This window comes from Mangifera indica, chromosome 6, assembly GCF_011075055.1.
Source record: "Mangifera indica cultivar Alphonso chromosome 6, CATAS_Mindica_2.1, whole genome shotgun sequence".
Classification (NCBI taxonomy): Eukaryota; Viridiplantae; Streptophyta; class Magnoliopsida; order Sapindales; family Anacardiaceae; genus Mangifera; species Mangifera indica.
Window position 1 is genome coordinate 14768660 of NC_058142.1, and position 20520 is coordinate 14789179.

The 20520-nt window shown below is 32.6% G+C and overlaps 1 protein-coding gene across 11 annotated transcripts in view; it reads right to left on the bottom strand.

The window, feature by feature from the left end:
* Positions 1-2404: 2404 nt before the first annotated feature.
* Positions 2405-20520, bottom strand: part of LOC123218324 (putative disease resistance RPP13-like protein 1) — a 47435-nt gene continuing 29319 nt past the window's right edge. The window contains exons 1-7 of one of the 11 annotated variants that reach the window (XM_044639735.1): positions 14898-16484; positions 12001-14693; positions 11872-11911; positions 11591-11711; positions 3752-3862; positions 3092-3212; positions 2405-2723 (exon numbers count right to left, since the gene is read on the bottom strand). In XM_044639735.1, the coding sequence (XP_044495670.1) occupies positions 12058-14693; positions 14898-16308 (4047 nt within the window). In that variant the 5' untranslated portion in view covers positions 16309-16484 and the 3' untranslated portion in view covers positions 2405-2723; positions 3092-3212; positions 3752-3862; ... (1 more) ...; positions 11872-11911; positions 12001-12057. Of the gene's footprint in view, positions 2724-3091; positions 3213-3751; positions 3863-10334; positions 10652-10737; positions 10817-10952; positions 11001-11217; positions 11281-11590; positions 11712-11871; positions 11912-12000; positions 14694-14897; positions 16485-20520 lie in introns of those variants that run through there. The other 10 variants (XM_044639736.1, XM_044639739.1, XM_044639737.1 and 7 more) reach the window with 10 other exon arrangements.

The following is a 20520-nucleotide window of genomic DNA, read 5'->3' on the forward strand; positions in this document are numbered from 1 at the left end:
AGTAATTAAAATGAAATTTATTAATAATTCTTTTTCAACTTCTTAAGTTGTCAAAATGAAAGTATATGTTAGTATTAAGATATTCAAATATTATTGAGATTTTATTTTAAGAATTACAGTGATGAAAATGATAGAAATAAATAAATAAAATAAATTATAATTTTCATAAATCATGTCGAACCTATAGGTTGTGTGCGGAGGGTATTAGGATCCAGTTTACAGGTTCATTGAAAAAATAAAAATAAACATATAATATTGAGGGTTAACCTTTTAAAAGCTTATAGAGGCATAGTCTAAAGGGTCATGGATAGTGTCCAGAGCCTTATCATATCGCATGTTGGCACAACATGACTAGTGGATATAGCAAGCCACGCTCAATTTGGTTTGGGATGGCCATGACCATGTCTAGTTGTATTCTATGATTAAAAAGGAATAAGTTAATGAGCTTAACAATGGGCCGAGTTTAGTTGTATTTCATAATTAGAGAGGAATGAGTTAATAGTCCCAACAATAGGTTGAGTCTACTTTCTCAGTGATGTCCTTTCCCTCTTTTTTTCTCTTTAAGGATGTTTTCTTTGTCCTATCACTTTCAACCATGTCATCTTGTGTTTTAATCAAACTTTAATTTTTCTATCATTTTCTTAGGACAACAATTTTAACTAATCAAAATTTTAAAAATTAAAATTATCACTATGTATTATTAAATATATTGTCGAATATTTTTAAAATATACTATATGCTTACGTGGTTATAATATGAGTACAACTTTATTTCTATTTATAATGCAAGGTAGGGTATGATATAATTCAGGTCAACCCAAATAATATCTAGCTCAAGATTAACTCAAATTTAAAATAATCAACTTCACCTTTCTTGCATTTTTATATGTTTAGGTCATTTGTTATTTCATGTTTCACTCTCATTTACAATTTCAAATTATAACTTTGATTTCGTCTCCTCTATTTTTTTATGTCTAAAGTTTCTCTCCTCTTTAGAGTGTTTAAACTCATCTCTTCTCTATTTTCAACTTCTCCAATATCGGAGAATGCTTGAAAAATCGATTTTGTCAAAATATATACTGTTTATTTAGTTGTCGGTTGATAGATCAAATTTGTTGAATGTGCATCTTATTGTAGCTAAAAAGTTGTATTTTTACTATTTTCTTAAAGAAATATAGGTTGTTGTATTTATAAAATTTATTATTTATGAAAAAACCTTTATATTTTTATATTTATATGTTTTTTCATATTTCTATTTCCTATATTTTTTAGAAAATAAGTTTTAGATTTTCGTTTCTACATTGTGGCATTTTCGTTTCTATGCTACCTAGCTTGTAGGATATTTACTTGAATCATATTTGGAGCACTAGTTGCAAAGCTTGTCATGCCTTAGTGCTTTTAACACTATTAAAATGGTAATGACTCAATGACAAGTCAACTAGACATTGTTTATCCTACCAACAATATTAATTGTTCACCTTTCCAATGATAGAATATTCACCTTGCTAGCAATACTCCAGTGTCACTGTGCATCAGCTCGAGCCTGAGCTACATATTATTGTTTCAATCAGAACTTGAGCAAACTTGAGCCACTCATAGGATTGGTTCAGTTCAGATCAAATCCACCCTACTACACATAAGGTGTTTTCACAAGTATTTATTATCATTATGAATCCTCATAATTCATGTATATGGGTAGATGTTTTATACCATCGTGTCATGTGGGTCTATTACATTCTTGGTGCATGATCATAATTTGCTTAATATATGTCTAGTATAGTGATGAGAATTTATTCGACATTGAAATACTGATGACACAGTATAGATGTTTTATTAGCTTCATTTTTAGGAAGATTGATTGAATTAACTTGCACCAATTTCTTTTCTGTAAATCATGTTGTTTGAGTTGTATGTTCCTGTGAAAAATGAAACCTGTAGTTGTGGATCGGTCAAATTGGGATTATTTTGTAAATTTAAATGCTTTCTTCTCCTTTGCCTTCCTAATTTTTGTTTGCAAAGGGAAGATTCTCAATAGCTGAAGTGTGATCTGAGAATGCAGAGCATAACTTTTTATGAATACTTCATGTAAACTCATTCAAGTTATTGATACACTAGACCTTGAAGTTTCTGATGGTCATAGTTCTACAAATTTGGTTTAATTCTTACATCTCTACTAGATTTTTATTTTTTAGAAATTAAGTTAGATTGATTATTTGAAGAGGATAATATGAACAGATCAATTTTCTTCGGACAAAGACACTGCTTCTGTTGTGGTGCCTATGGAAGTCTGTGATATGGTTTTGGTTGTTCAACTTAGATTAATTAAGGGAAATTTGTCTCACTTCACTCTCAAACAAAGCCATCAAAACACAAATTAAATGCAGAAAGTAAAGAAGACACAAGGATTTTTACATGGTTCAGCTAAGATATATCTTAGCCTACATCCATGGGACCATGTCCTGCTCAAATCAAATCACTAAGCTAAAATTCAATTGTCAATTACAAAGTTGAAATGAAACACATAATGCAAAGACTTACCTTTTACTAAATTACTTTTTAAAGTCACTTACTTTCGGTTGTTAATACCCATATCTAAAATACATTGAGTATCTTGTCCAGGTTGTTCAAACTCCTCTTGAACTTTAAGCTGAAATCCTTTCATTTGTTGGTCTTGAATTTCCTTCGAGTATCAACCATAGAGTTGTATCTCACGATATGAACAATCTAGCCAATTAGTAAGAGATAGAGTAGAAAATTAGAGAACAAAAACACAAAACACAAAACAAACTACCCAAAATAACAAATGACCAAAGTACAAAAAAAAACTTACTCGAATTTAAGTAAGAGACAAATTGCATATTTAAGTCAGGAAGAACTCAAATGAACGCTTATATATAATTTCAACAATACACTTAGACAACAAATAACAATTTTGAATACAGATAAAGAAGATGAAAGTTGCACTTAAATGGAAAATCAACATCCAGATGATCACACAAAATGCAATCATGTCCACACATATGGCATAATAATTGTGTGCGCATCAAAACAAGATGTGAACAACAAAAGTTCACAGTTTGTTAAATTCTTACAACCTACATATGCCGCTCTGTTGCCACAATTTTTCAGCCTTCAAATTCCTGCTATCATCACAATACGCTTCTGGTGCAATGGTGTGACAATAAGATTTATTACATATCCAGGAAGCCCTCTCTGAAATTTTGGAATTTTTGAACCATAATCACTTTCAATCCACCCCAACAACAAAATGGGCCAATCATCCTATGAATGAATTTAGGCGAATCTATGTATTAATAATTGCAAAACTTTCTTCAATTACTTTTTTATGCAGAAAAAAAAAAGGCTGAAAAATCCTTTGAGGTAAAAACATGAGCGAACTTCTGCTTCCAATTGTTTCTCCATCTCAATTACTTTTTTACCTTAAAGGAATTTTTTAAAACCAAGGTGCTATGGACGTGTATTATATTATTTACGTAAGAGAAAATAAAGATTGATGCAAAATTTCAAATCAAAAATTGAATCTGCCTCTCTCTCTCTCTCTCTCTCTCTCTCTCTCTCTCTCTCTCCTATATATATATATATATATATATATATAGTTTATGAAGGAACTTTAGCAGATATATGTTTCAATAATTGCAAATATTGGAATTTGAATTGAGAACTTTCTTCAATTACATATTGTCATCAAAATTGTAGAATAATTTATTGAAAATTATGTTAAGATAACAAACCTGGATCTGAATTAGATAATTCTCTTTTCGAGTCTTCATTTTGAGATACAAAATTGTTCAAATTTCTGCCTCCAGTTGTTTCTTCATCTCAATGGTGGATACGTAACAAATCTAAATAATAGAAAAATGAAAATTTCAAAACTCATGCTAAAAAAAACTCCAACATGATCTTATCTATTTGGATATATATATATATATATATATATATATATATATATATATATATATATATATATATATATATATATATATATATATATATAATTACACATTATATGTATTAAAATCATTATTATTGAAGTTAATTTTTTAATAAATACAAGATGCTCAAACTACCTGCCCACTGTGGTTGTCTCCTTGATGTGATGATCATCATCTGGCAACTTAAAATAAGAGTAACTTAACTTAAGACACAGGATAAAAAAAATACATTGTCAATATAAAAAGCTATGGATAAAACCACACACCTTGAATTGAATGAAATAGAGATGATTATTTGACTCCATGCTTTGAATGCAATTAATTCAAACCAATTCTTCCTCCTTTGAATTGAAGACAAATTTGTCATCGATTCGAACATCAGGGATGCGGGCAATCTTTGAGCAATACTTCCCTTTACCTCTCCTCCAACGTTTTTTTATCAATGGACATTCATCAATTTCTAATTGCAGAAGTGAGGGTGGCGGGCTTGTGAGGGATTTGAGCTTTGGGCAGTTGGAAATGAACAAGATTTGAAGAGAAGTAAGATTTCTCAGGCATGCAACTGATTTGAGATTTGAGCATGCAGAAATAGACAATCCTTCAAGGGTGTTGTGGCTTCCAAAACCTGGAATTGATTTGATCTTTGGGCAATTGCTAATACTGAAGCCTTTAAGTGATACAAGGCTTCCTAGGTCTGGAATTGAGTTAAAATTTGAATTCTGAATTGTCAAACTCTTAAGAGAGGTGAGTGTGCCCAAGTCTGAAATAGATCTGAATGGTGCCAAATTAGAGATAATCAAATATTCAAGAGAAAGGGGCATTCGTTGGTCCTCTGATAGAATCAACTCCGGATCTTCAAATCCGCTTATCCGAAGTGTTTTAAGAGAGGTGAGCTTGTGCAATCCCCATCTAATTAGTGTCTTACCCATTTCGACATCTTCAATGATATCAAAAGAGGTTAGACTAGTTGGAATACCTTGAATCAACAAAGACATCGAACTACTTATCTCTAAGCTTTCAAGACTAGTAAGATTTTGTATGCCGAACAAATCAAGATTTTGAAGAGCATATGAATACATACTTTTAAGACACGATGTACTGTGAAATACCTCTTCTATTGACCTCAGCCTTGGACAATTCCAAATAGTGAGGACTTCAAGTTTTTTATATACGCCCCTGCTTCTTGGTGATAATGTTGTCAGATTTACACAGTTTTGAATGACTAGGGTTTTGAGTGTGTTAGACAACAATCCTTGTGATGATAGATACGTGAGAGATTCGCAACTGTAAATCTGTAAGGATTCAAGAAGAGTAGAACTGATACCTTCCAAGTGTTGTAATTTCTTACACCCTGATATCTCCAACTGTTTTAGTGACCAAGGAAGAGTGTTTCTAGCAATGAATAATAAAGAATCACATTGCCAAATTGCCAACTTTTTGATGTTGTTTTGCTTCAATCTTTTTGGTAAAGATTTTAGAGCCTCCCAATTGATAATCTGAAGATCACTCAAATTAGGAAGAAAGATGGCGTTTAGGAATGAGATACTACAACTTTCTATACTTAAGCTTTTAACAGAGGTGAGGCTATGACTCCATTTTATTGTCTTCTCAACACAACTGAAATTTTGACTCAACCAATTTTCATACTCTGAATCTGCAATATTTGGAAGAGATTCTGACTTAAACGACATTATCTCATCAGTAGAACTACTAGTAGGCACCACTTCCTTACACTCATCAATTTTGAACACGGTGAGCTTTGGAAAACTTGAGAATGAAACCATCAACTTTGCACACACCTCAATCACAAGTTCTTCCAATGAAGGAAGATGATCATGCAATTCCACAGTAAGTTCAGGACATTTAATAATTGAAAGCTCACGAAGTTTAGGAAATCTCTCAACCTTCTCATTTTCCCCTTTTGTGTCCCAATATCGACATTTTTGCAAATCCTGAAAACAAAGAATCTCCAATGAATTGAAAGGACTTTGCATGTCCATTCTTTCAAGTCTTGGCATGTTTATGATTTTTAACACTTTAAGTGAGCTCAATAGGCTTTGAGAAGGCAAGCTTGTGCAATTTTCACAATTTTCTAAGTTGAGGACCATCAATTTAGAGAGTGATGATGAAGTGCTTAACCAAGATGAAAATTCTAAACCACCATAGGATCTAATTGTTAGTTCTTCTAGATGGCTATGAGGTTTCAACATCTCAAGAACATCTTTTTCTTCTCCCTCATTTCGTGGGACATCAAATTGAGACCCCCACTCTAATGACAACACTTTTAAATCTCTTTTGTTGTTTAATATAAACCCACATGTTTGCTTTGCATTCTCTAATTTTGAAATGCAAAGCTCACCTTTAAGAAATTCTAAGCTTTCCAAATCTTCTAAATTGGAACTCGATTCTTTGCCCACTATAAAATTAGATAATATTTGGAGATTTTTCAATTCCTTCATTTTAGATGACATTTCTTCCAATGAATTTCGACCACTTATATCAAGATGATATAGATTGGTCAAATATCTCGTGTTAGAAGGTAACTTCATGAGATAAGAACATCTTTTTTAAAGCAAAGTTTGCAAGTTCAATAAAGAACATGTTGATTCAGGCAAACTAATTGGTCAAATATCTCGTGTTAGAAGGTAACTTCATGAGATAAGAACATTTTTTTAAAAGCAAAGTTTGCAAGTTCAATAAAGAACATGTTGATTCAGGCAAATATTTAATCTTAGTGTAAGAAAAGTTTAGATACCTTAGATGCATCAAATCTCCAATTGAATCAGGTAAATGAGTGATGTTGCACCGTTTAAAAGACAATACTCTCAACTTCTTTAATTGTAGCAACAAATCAAAAATAACCTTAGCACTTATAAATTGTTCACCGTAATTGGGAGACCTCATGAATATTGGCAAGAATGTTCTTAGACTCCTAAGTTTCTCCAAGCCTCTAAATCTCTCTTCCCCCTCTCTTCGATAAGGAATATAAGAAAAATGACGAATCTTTTCAATACATTCCGGTAGCTTGATAAGGGCTTGCTCAGAACTTAAATTGAATTCTTTAGAAACAGATTCAGCTAGATTATGAACAAGGTCATGCATTACATATTTAGAATCATAATTAATTGATTTTTGAAAAAGTGACCTTGAACATAAATCGCGAAAATACTGACCTGTCTTATCCAGTTGCTTATCAATTGGTTGAATGATACCTTCTGCCATCCACAAAAATACGAGTTCCTGCTCCTTAAACTCATAATCTTCCGGAAAAATCGCACAGTAAGCAAAACATCCTTTTAAATGAGGAGGGAGATAAAGATAACTTAACTTTAATACAGGAAGAACATCATTTTCATATGAATTCCATATTTTGCTGTCCAGTAATTTTTCCCAAGTATCAGTCGACTCGAAGAATAGGAGACCACCGAGGGTCATTGCTGCCAGAGGCAGGCCACTACACCTTTCAGCGACCTTTTCATAAATTGTCTCTGTAATTTGACCTGTATAAGCAGTCCTACCAGTCGCAAGTGCATGCTCCTGAAACAAGGATTTACAAGCTTCATTGGATAAAAGCGGTAAATGATAAGTACTATCCGAGCATCTTATTGTTATTGCAACATTTTCATGGCGTGTTGTGACGATCATCGTGCTTCCGGGTGCACCAACTTTGAAAGGAGACGTTAGCTTTTCCCAGTAGTTGTATTTCTTCACCTCCCAAACATCGTCTAATACTATCAAGAATTTTTTCCCACTCACTGCCTTTTGCAGTTCAACTTGCACTCCATTTAAATCACTTGGAATGAAGAACGTGGGCCCTTTTAATGACCCAAGGAGACTCTTTGAGATAGTTAAAATATCGAAATTGGTTGAAACACAGACCCAAGCGTTTTCCTCAAACTTGAAGCCTTCCGGTTCCTTGTGATTGTACACCTCTCGAGCAATTGTAGTCTTGCCGATCCCTCCCATGCCGACTATGACTATCACTCGAAAGTTGTTACCACAAGGTAGATCGCTTTTCACCATCGCAACTAGTTTGGCTTTATCTTCATCTCTGCCATGAACAAATTTTTCAGGTGGGACGCTTGAAGTTTCTTCTGGTCTTTGCAGTGTGACATTACTTGATGTTACTCCAGAAAGCTGTTGCATATTTGATCTTTGCTGGTGGAGTTGTTCCAACCGATTATTGATCTTTTTGATCTTGGAGCCAATTTTAACATTGAACAAGGGGCCAGGAAAATTAGCGCAGAGGAACCTCGATCCGTTGCTAGAGCTTGCCTGCTGTTCTACCTTGAGTCTGCGTCTCAAAGCTTCATAGGCAAACTCATCCAGCAGGTCTTCTGCATCATAAGCCCAGTGTTGAAGATCGACAAGCCACTTTTTTAAGGTCGGATCCATCAGTTGTATGTCTTCTGCAAGGTCAAGCAGAGCTTTATTAATCATTTCCAACTTTGTATTAAGCTCATCTAGCTCTGAATCTACCCCTCCAACAAGTTGCCTGGCAAATCCCCGCACCTCATCAGACCCCAATATATCAAACAACCGCTCGAAGAGTTGAGAGACAAGGGGGTCAACCAAAAATTCCATGGAAGAAAGGAATTAGGATTATTAGAACAAGAGAATTACAGATGAATATGAGCGCAATCAGCCAAGAGAAATTGGTTACTTTTCTCTAGTAGAGCTGAAAAACTGAACTCAAGATACAAGAAGTGAGAGGTCTAGCTGGCTAAAATATTTTGGAAGGAACATGTGGGAACCAGTGAAATAATTCATTTAGGGAAATTGAAATTTTTAGCACTATTTTATTTCGTGTATACAAAATTATCACCTATCCTAAAGCTTTCACAAATTTATCACAACAGTACTCACCTTCCCCAAAATACCCCTCTTCAATCTTTTATGCATAAATTTTCTCTCTCTTCTTCTCTGCAACTTTTTTCTCTCTTCTTCATTTTCTTCCAAAGTGATAAAGGAATCACTCTCTCTTTTGGAAAAAAATGCTGAATTCTTTAGATTTCAAAAACAAAATCATCTGAAATGTGGTTGACTTTAGCCATAGAAAATTAAGACAGGTGATTACCAATTATAAATGATAAGCTTATATACTTCAATAATTTATTAGCATTAAAAACCCCCACAAGAAAAAGTATACTGCAAGTCTTAAACTGATGCATGTATGGAAAACCTCATAATGATAATGAAAATTACAACAAAAATGGCAGGTTCAATTCCATGAATGAATTTGCTATAAATAGAAGTTATTATTTATGAAAAAACCTTTATATTTTTATATTTATACGTTTTTTCATGTTTCTATTTCCTATATTTTTTAGAAAATAAGTTTTAACATTTTCGTTTCTACATTGTGGCATCGGAAAGCTTGTCATGCCTTAGTGCTTTTAACACTATTAAAATGGTAGTGACCCAATGACAAGTCAATTAGACATTGTTATCGTACCAACAATATTAATTGTTCACCTTTCCAATGATAGAACATTCACCTTGCTAGCAATACTCCAGTGTCACTGTGCATCAGCTCGAGCTAGAGCAACAATTAGAACTTGAGCAAACTCGAGCCACTCATAGGTTTGGTTCAGTTCAGATCAAATCCACCCCTACACATAAGATGTTTTCACAAGTATTTATTATCATTATGAATCCTCATAATTCATGTATATGGCTAGATGTTTTGTACCATCTGTCATATGGGTCTATTACATTCTTGGTGCATGACCATAATTTGCTTAATATATGTCTAGTATAGTGATGAGAATTTGTTTGACATTGAAATACTGATGACACAATATAGATGTTTTATTAGCTTCATTTTTAGGAAGATTGATTGAATTAACTTGCACCAATTTCTTTTCTGTAAATTATGTTGTTTGAGTTGTATGTTCCTGTGAAAAATGAAACCTGTGGTTGTGGATTGGTCAAATTGGGATTATTTTGTAAATTTAAATGCTTTCTTCTCCTTTGCCTTCCTAATTTTTGTTTGCAAAGGGAAGGTTCTCAATAGCTGAAGTGTGATCTGAATGCAGAGCATAACTTTTTATGAATACTTCATGTAAACTCATTCAAGTTATTGATACACTAGACCTTGAAATTTCTGATGGTCATAGTTCTACAAATTTGGTTTAATTCTTACATCTCTACTGGATTTTTATTTTTTAAAAATTAAGTTAGATTGATTATTTGAAGAGGATAATACAGATCAATTTTCTTCGGATAAAGAAACTGCTTCTGTTGTGGTGCCTATGGAAGTCTGTGATATGGTTTTTGTTGTTCAGCTTAGATTAATTAAGGGAAATTTGTCTCTCACTTCACTCTCAAACAAAGTCATGAAAACACAAATTAAGTGCAGAAAGCAAAGAAGGCACAAGGATTTTTACATGGTTCAGCTAAGATATATCTTAGCCTACATCCATGGGACCATGTCCGGCTCAAATCAAATCACTAAGCTAAAATTCAATTGTCAATTACAAAGTTGAAATCAAACACGTAAAGCAAAGACTTACTTTTTACTAAATTACTTTTTAAACTCACTTTCAGTTGCTAATACCCATATACATCAAGTATCCTGTTCAGGTTGTTCAAACTCCTCTTGAACTTTAAATTGAACTCCTTTTATTTGTTGGTCTTGAACTTCCTTCAAGTACCAATCATAGAGTCATATCCCGCGATATGAATAACCTAGCAAACCTGTAAGAGAGAGTAGAAAATTAGAGAACAAAAATGCAAAACAAGCTACCCAAAATAACAAATGCCCTAAGCACAAAAAAACTCACTCAAATTTAAGGAGACAAGTTGCATATTCAGGTCACAAAGAACTCAAATAAACGCTTGTATATAATTTCAACAATATACCTGAATAACAAATAACAATTTTGAATACAGATAAAGAAGATGAAAGTTGTACTTAAATGGAAAATCAACATCTAGATGATCACACAAAATGCAATCATGTCCACACATATAGCACAAAAGTTGGCCAAATTCTTACAGCCTACATATGCCACTCTGTTGCCACAATTTTTCAGCCTTCAAATTCCTGCTATCATCACAATACGATTATGTGCAATGGTGTGACAATAAGATTTACATATCCAGGAAGCCCTCTATGAAATTTTGGAATTTTTGAACCATAATCACTTTCAATCCACCTCAACCACGAAGTGGACCGATCATCCTATGAAGGAATTTAAGCGAATATATGTATTAATAACTGCAAAATATTGGAATTTGAATTGAAAACTTTCTTCAACTACCTTTTTATGTCCATGAGCGAACTTCTGCCTCCAATTGTTTCTCCATCTTAATTACTTTTTTACCTTAAAGGAATTTAAAAAAGGAATGTTTTAAAACCAAGGTGCTATGGACGTGTATTATATTATCTACGTAAGAGAAAATAAAGATTGATGCAAAATTTCAAATCAAAAAATTGAATCTGCCTCTATATATATATATATATAGAGAGAGAGAGAGAGAGCTAAGCAAATAAGCAAATGGAGGATATTTACCAAATTTGCTTACATGAAGTTGGAGAAGGAAAATTTACTAAGTTTATGAAGGAACTTTAGCAGATATATGTTTCAATAATTGCAAATATTGGAATTTGAATTGAGAACTTTCTTCAATTACCTTTTTGTGCACCAAAAAAAGCTGAAAAATCCTTTTAAGGTAAAAACATGAGCAAACATTTAGTATCCTAATAGACTACTCCTCCAACTTTGAATTCAATCAACGCTTCACTTGCTTCCTGCTATAGAAAACATAAAATTCAGGCACAGCACTTGTTCCAAGAGACTAAACATGATCTTATCTATTTGGATATATATATATATCCCTAATTACACATTATATGTATTAAAATCATTATTATTGAAGTTAATTTTTTAATAAATACAAGATGCTCAGACTACCTGCCCACTGTGGTTGTCTCCTTGATGTGATGATGATCATCTGCCAAGTTAAAATAAGAGTAACTTAACTTAAGACACAGGATATAAAATACATTGTCAATATAAAAAGCTATGGATAACACCACACACCTTGAATTGAATGAAACGGAGATGATAATCTGACTCCATGCTTTGAATGCAATTAATTCAAACCAATTCTTCCTCTTCCTCCTTTGAATTGAAGACCAATTTTAAATCGATTTCAACTCTAGGGATGTGAGCAATCTTTGAGCAATACTTACCTTTATCTCTCCTCCAATGTTTTTTTATCAATGGACACTCGTAAATATCTAATGCCAGAAGTGAGGGTGGCGGGCTTGTGAGGGATTTGAGCTTTGGGCAATCGGAAATCCACAAGGTTTGAAGAGAAGTAAGATTTCTCAGGAATGTAGCTGATTTGAGCTTTGGGCAATAGGAAATCGTCAAGGTTTGAAGAGAAGTAAGATTTCTCAGGCATGAAACTGATTTGAGCTTTGGGCAATCCACAATAGACAATTTTTCAAGGATGTTATGGCTTCCAAAACCTGGAATTGATTTGATCTTTGGGCAATTCTCAATACTGAAGCTTTTAAGTGATACAAGGCTTCCCACGTCTGAAATTGAGTTGAGATTTAAATTCCAAATTTCCAATCTCTTAAGAGAGGTGAGTGTGCCCAAGTCTGAAATTGATCTGAATGGTGCCAATTTAGAGATGAACAAATATTCAAGAGAAAGAGGCATTCGTTGGTCCTCTGATAGAATCAACTCTGGATCTTCAAATCCACTTATCCAAAGTGTTTTAAGAGAGTTGAGTTTGTGCAATCCCCATCTAATTAGTGTTTTACCCATTTCGACATCTCTAATGATATCAAGAGAGGTTAGGCTAGTTGGAATACCTTCAATCGGCAATGACATCGAACTATTTGTTATCTCCAAATCTTGAAGACTAGTAAGATTTTGTATGCCGAACAAATCAAGATTTTGAAGACCATTTAAACACATATCTTTAAGACACGATCTACTGTGAAATGCTTCTTCTATTGACTTCAACCTTGGACAATTCTGAATATTGAGGAATTCAAGTTTTTTAAGTTGGCACCTGCTTCTTGCTGATAATGTTGTCAGATTTATACAGTTTTGAATGACTAGGCTTTTGAGTGTGTTAGACAACAATTCTTGTGATGAGTGAGAGATTCTGTATGATAGATGTGTGAGAGATTTGCAACTTTCAATCTTTAAGGACTCAAGAAGAGTAGAACTGATACCTTCCAAATGTTGTAATTTCTTACACCCTGATATCTCCAGCTGTTTTAGTGACTGAGGCAGAGTTTTTCTAGCAATGAATAATAAAGAACCACATTGCCTAATTGCCAACTTTTTGATGTTGTTTTGCTTCAATCTTTTTGGTAAAGATTTTAGAGCCTTGCAATTGGTAAACTCCAGATCACTCAAATTAGGAAGAAAGATGGCGTTTAGGAATGAAATACTACAACTTTTTATACTTAAGCTTTTAACAGAGGTGAGGCTATGACTCCATTTTATTGTCTTCTCAACACAACTGAAATTTTGACTCAACCAATTTTCATACTCTGAATCTGCAATATTTGGAAGAGATTCAGACTTAAAGGACATTATCTCATCAGTAGAACTACTAGTACGCACCACTTCCTTACACTTATCAATTCTGAACACGATGAGCTTTGGAAAACTTGAGAATGAAACCATCAACTTTGCACACACCTTAATCACAAGTTCTTCCAGTGAAGGAAGATGATCATGCAATTCCACAGTAAGTTCAGGACATTTAATAATTGAAAGCTCACGAAGTTTAGGAAATCTCTCAACCTTCTCATTTTCCCCTTTTGTGTCCCAATATCGACATTTTTGCAAATCCTGAAAACAAAGAATCTCCAATGAATTGAAAGGACTTTGCATGTCTATTCTTTCAAGTTTTGGCATGTTTATGATTTTTAACACTTTAAGTGAGCTCAATAGGCTTTGAGAAGGCAAACTTGTGCAATTTTCACAATTTTCTAAGCTGAGGACCATCAATTTAGAGAGTGATGACGAAGTGCTTAACCAAGATGAGAATTCTAAACCACCATAGGATCTAATTGTTAGTTCTTCTAGATGGCTATGAGGTTTCAACATCTCAAGAACATCTTTTTCTTCTCCCTCATTTCGTGGGACATCAAATTGAGACCCCCACTCTAATGACAACACTTTTAAATCTCTTTTGTTGTTTAATATAAACCCACATGTTTGCTTTGCATTCTCTAAGTTTGAAATGCAAAGCTCACCTTTAAGAAAATTTAAGCTCCTCAAATCTTCTAAATTGGAACTCGATTCTTTGCCCACTATAAAATCAGATAACATTTGGAGATTTTTCAATTCCTTCATTCCGGATGGCATTTCTTTCAATGAATTCTGACCACTTATATCAAGATGATATAGATTGGTCAAATCTCTCAAGTTAGAAGGTAACTTCATGAGACAAGAACATTCTTTTAATAACAAAGTTTGCAAGTTCAATAAAGAGCATGTTGATTCAGGCAAACATTTAATCTTAGTGTAAGAAAAGTTTAGATACCTTAGATGTATCAAATCTCCAATTGAATCAGGTAAATGAGTGATGCAGTACCGTTCAAAGGACAATACTCTCAACTTCTTTAATTGTGGCAACAAATCAAAAATAACCTTAGCACTTATAGAATTTCCAGAGTGATCGAAAGGCTCCATGAATAATGGCAAGAATGTTCTTAGACTCCTAAGTTTTTCCAAGCCTCTGAATCTCTCTTCTCCCTCTAATTCACAAGGAATATAAGAAAAATGACGAATCATTTCAATACATTCCGGTAGCTTGATAAAGGCTTGCTCGGAACTTAAATTGAATTCTTTAGAAACAGATTCAGCTAGATTATGAACAAGGTCATGCATTACATATGTAGAATCATAATTACTTGATTTTTGAAAAAGTGACCTTGAACATAAATCACGAAAATACTGACCTGTCTTATCCAGTTGCCCATCAGTTGGTTGAACGATACCTTCTGCCATCCACAAAAGTACAAGTTCCTCCTCCTTAAACCCATAGTCTTCCGGAAAAATCGCACAATAAGCGAAACATCTTTTTAAATGAGTAGGGAGATAAAGATAACTTAACTTTAATACAGAAAGAACATCATTTTCATTTGAATTCCATATTTTGCTGTCCAGTAATTTTTCCCAAGTATCAGTCGACTCGAAGAATAGGAGACCACCGAGGGTCATTGCTGACAGAGGCAGGCCACTACACCTTTCAGCGACCTTTTCATAAATTGTCTCTGTAATTTGACCTGTATAAGCAGTCCTACCAGTCGCAAGTGCATGCTCCTGAAACAAGGATTTACAAGCTTCATTGGATAAAAGTGGTAAATGATAAGTACTATCCGAGCATCTTATTGTTATTGCAACATTTTCATGGCGTGTTGTGACGATCATCGTGCTTCCGGGTGCACCAGCTGTGAAAGGAGACGTTAGCTTTTCCCAGTCGTTGTATTTCTTCACCTCCCAAACATCGTCTAATACTATCAAGAATTTTTTCCCACTCACGGCCTTTTGCAGTTCAACTTGCACTCCATTTAAATCACTTGGAATGGAGAACGTGGAGCCTTTTAATGACCCAAGGAGACTCTTTGAGATAGTTAAAATATCGAAATTGGTTGAAACACAGACCCAAGCTTTTTCCTCAAACTTGAAGCCTTCCGGTTCCTTGTGATGGTACACCTCTCGAGCAATTGTAGTCTTGCCGATCCCTCCCATGCCGACTATGACTATCACTCGAAAGTTGTTACCACAAGGTAGATCGCTTTTCACCATCGCAACTAGTTTGGCTCTATCTTCATCTCTGCCATGAACAAATTTTTCATGTGGCACGCTTGAAGTTTCCTTTGGTCTTTGCAATGTGACATTACTTGATGTTACTTCAGGAAGGTCTTTCTTCAATAATCTTTGCTGGCGGAGTTGTTCCAACCGATTATTGATCTTTTTGATCTTGGAGCCAATTTTAACATTGAACAAGGGGCCAGGAAAATTAGCACAGAGGAACCTCGATCCGTTGCTGGAGCTTGCCTGCTGTTCTACCTTGAGTCTGCGTCGCAAAGCTTCATAGGCAAACTCATCCAGCACGTCTTCTGCATCATAAGCCCAGTGTTGAAGATTGACAAGCCACTTTTTTAAGGTCGGATCCATCAGTTGTATGTCTTCTGCACGGTCAAGCAGAGCTTTATTAATCATTTCCAACTTTGTATTGAGCTCATCTAGCTCTGAATCTACCCCTCCAACAAGTTGCTTGGCAAATCCCCGCACCTCATTAGACAACAATATATCAAACAACCCCTCGAAGGGTTGAGAGACAAGGGGGTCAACCAAAAATTCCATGGAAGAAAGGAATTAGGATTATTAGAACAAGAGAATTACAGATGAATATGAGCGCAATTAGCCAAGAGAAATTGGTTACTTTTATCTTGTAGAGCTGAAAAACTGAACTCAAGATAGGAGAAGTGAGAGGTCTAATGGAAGCCGTGTGGACTCCACAATCACATGGCGTGTGGACTCCGGAAGTGGGTCTTCACCTTCGTTTTAATCATAATCTTTTGTTTTTTGTTTTTTTTTTTTTTGTGACTTTTTCTAACACCGATAAAAGCTGTGGTTTTCTTCATTGATATATCAATGGTTGAATTCTACAGCGTCCTACCTAATTTATTTTAGAGCCAGCTAGACCTCTCAATTTTTCAGAACGATCAGAGATATTTATTTATTTTTTTTAAATTAAAACATCATATAAAATAGTTTTGGTGTTTAAGAATTTACAAGATATTTAATTATTCATCTTTTATCATATATTAATGATATATATACATATCAAATATCTCTCTCCAATTCATAACTCTACTCATAAAATAAAAAGAAACTCAAACCTCTTATGTTAACTTGATCTTAATCTCAATTTCAATCTTTTACTCTATGGAATTTTATTAGAGCAATTAGGATTGCCTCCCTTATTATTTTATTTTATTTTTACTCTATTTTTCCATAAATATTGAATATCATTGTCGTTATTTTGCCATCAATTCTTCTCCACGTATATAACTAGGTATTTTTATAAATAAAATAACATATTCATTGCATCATCTTATTTTCAACACTAAAATACACTACATCAAATATTTAATTTAAAGACTAAATATTCAGAGATGATTTTAATTTTATCTTATAATATTACTTTTAGAGATAAAATTTTTATTTTATCCCATAATAATTATTTTAGGGTTAAGGTTAAGATTTATTTTTAAAAAAATTTTAGTTTCATTCTCAAATGATAATTTTAAGGATAATTTTATTTTTGTCCCACAATATAGGATTTATTTTTAAGAACAATTTTAATTTCGTCTCAGAATGAGAATTTTAGTATATAAAATTTTAATTTCATCCCCAAAACTTAGAATTCATTTTTAGGGATATTTTTAGTTTCATCTTATATTATAATTTAAAGGTTTCGTCCTAAAAGACTTAGAATTTACTTTTGGTGACAATTTTAAATTTATCCCAAAATGATAATTTTAGAGACACTTCTTTTTTGTCCTAAAATGATAATTTTAAAAAACGAAATTTTAATTTTGTCCCCGAAAACTTAGAATTCATTTTTAAAGACATTTTTAGTTTTGTCTTAAAATGATAATTTTAGGGAAATTTTATTTTTCTTTCTGAATGATAATTTTACTTAGATTTTCTTTTTAAAGGCATTTTCAATTTCATCTTAGAATAATAATTTTAATAATGATTTTATTTTTACTCCAAAATGGTAAATAAATGATTTTATTATGATTTCAATATTGTCCTGAATTGATCATTTAGGGGATGAAACTTTAATTTCATCCAACAAAATTTAACATTTATATTTAGGGATGATTTTAGTTTTGTTTTGGAATTAACATTTTAGTGTTAATTTCATTCACCAAAATTAAGGGTGAAAATAAAAATCTCTAAATGATGGTTTTACCCCTCACTATAATAACGAAAATTAGCTGATGAATGAATATTTAGGTTTTCAAAATTTACGAAAATTAATTTCAAAATGACTATTTAGGTCACCTTGGATTTTCACTATATTTTGAGTGGGAATAAGTCTTTTGGCCAAAAACAAATGATTAAGATTAAAAGGAAAATGAAGACCCACTTTTGGAGTCCACAAGCCATGTGATTGTGGAGTCCACACGGTTTCCATTAATACATATCATTATCGTGTGGACTCCACAACAACATGGTGTGGGACTCCAAAACTGGGCTTCATTTTTGTCTTAATCTTAATGTTTTGTTTTTTTATCAAACAACTTATTTGTATTCTTTAACTAAAAAATTATAGTGAAATTTCAAAACTTTCAAAAATCTAATTTAAACGTGTAGTTTATATATTTCTTAATTAATCCTCATATTTAAAGTTTAAAAATAAAAAATAAGATTTGAAACTTATACTTTATTTACATTTCTAGTGGTAATTAAAGTATATATACAAACTGATAAATTAACATATGATTAGATAATTTAAATGTTTATCGTAAAAATTTTCTTTTAAACAAGTAATTGTATTACATAATTAGAGAAGGGGTCAAAGGACTTATTCCCACCCAAGGTTTGTTGAATTCTCAAATTATTATCTGTTAGATATTAAAAACTCAAACTCTCACTCGTAGATTGTTAAAATTAATTGAATCAATTAGTTCTAGGAGAAAAATAGTTATTTAACTAATATATTAAAATAATAAAAATTTATCTCATTTTTTCAATGGTTTAAAATACTAATAATTTTTATTTTTATTTTTATTTTATATATTTATATTATATTTTTAAAAAATTATAATTTTATTGAATAATATTATATTTAAAATAAATTATTTTATTAGATTTAAATTAAAATAAATTATAATTTTTTAATTTAATTTGATTTAAAAATTAAATAATTTGATTTGGTGAAATTTAAAAATTTTGTAAATCGTTTTTCAGTTTAATCGGGAAAAAGTTTTAACCAACAATCGGTTCCGAAAGAGGATGTATTCAAAAGGATCAAATGGCGACAGCGTCAAAGCAAAGTACTATTATGCCAAAGATGCCAATATTATCATTCACATGCGTCTGTAATGCTGTCGGCCTCTGATCAAAGCAATAAATTGACGCCACGTTGACAATATATCTGGTCATTTCATTGTGTGAGGTGTAGGGTGCACCTGCAACACAGTTGTGCATCCTCATTAACTTCTCTGAAGCGTGTTACAGCCTGGCCTCTACTATCCGGTCAAAGCAATATCTCGACGCCACGTTGACAATATGTCTCGTCATTTTATGGTGTGGGGTGTACGGTGCACCTGCAACACCGCTGTGCATCATTATTAACTTTCTGAAGGGTGTTAACAGGCCAGTCCGTAAACCCAAACTTAATAGTTTTAGTAGCAACCTAATTTTGCTAATGATATGTTTTTTTTTTTTTAAATAAATATAGGGAATAAAATGACGACTCAAATCCGTTAGTATCAATTAATCAATATATGTAGTATTATTTTAATAAAACAATCAAAATTTCTGTCATTTTCACTATTAAATACTTTTTATAATAATTAAACACCCTCTTTATAAGAAAATTAGTGAATTACATTTTTTTTTCACCCAATGTCGCATTTAGAAAACTTTTCCAATTTAAGATTGAAAGGAAGATGAAGGCCCACTTTTGGAGTCCACACGCCATGTGATTGTGGAGTCCACACGGTTTCCATTAATACATATCATTGTCATGTGGACTCCACAACCACATGGTGTGTGACTCCAAAATTGGGTCTTCATTTTTGTCTTAATCTTAATGTTTTGTTTTTTTATCAAATAGCTTATTTGTATTCTTTAACTAAAAAATTATAATGAAATTTCAAAACTTTCAAAAATCTAATTTAAACATGTAGTTTATATATTTCTTAATTAGTCCTCATATTTAAAATTTAAAAATAAAAAATAAGATTTGAAACTTATACTTTATTTACATTTCTAGTGGTAATTAAAGTATATATACAAACTGATATATTAACATATGATTATATAATTTAAATGTTTATCATAAAAATTCTCTTTTGAACAGATAATTGTATTATATAATTAGAGAAGGGGTCAAAGGACTTATTCCCACCCAAGGTTTGTTGAAATCTCAAATTATTATCTGTTAGATATTAAAAACTCAAACTCTCACCCGTAAACTGTTAAAATTAATTGAATCAGTTAGTTCTAGAGATAAAATAGTCATTTAACTAATATATTAAAATAATAAAAAATTATTTCATTTTCCCAATGGTTTAGAACACTAATAATTTTCCTTGGGATTAAGTTTTGAAAAATTGCATTTTTCCTCTTAGGGTTTCGTTTTCAACCTACTTTTCTCCTGTGACCAGAATTCGACCATGACCTTACTTCTCTGCTGATTAACTCCCTTCAACTATGTCTCCCATTGCCATTTTTGTCTCAACACAAAAACAAATCATTCTGAATTTAAAAAAAGCTTGAGATTTTGAACTGGGACCATCAATCAATCTAATCAATTAGTGCCGAAGAGAGACC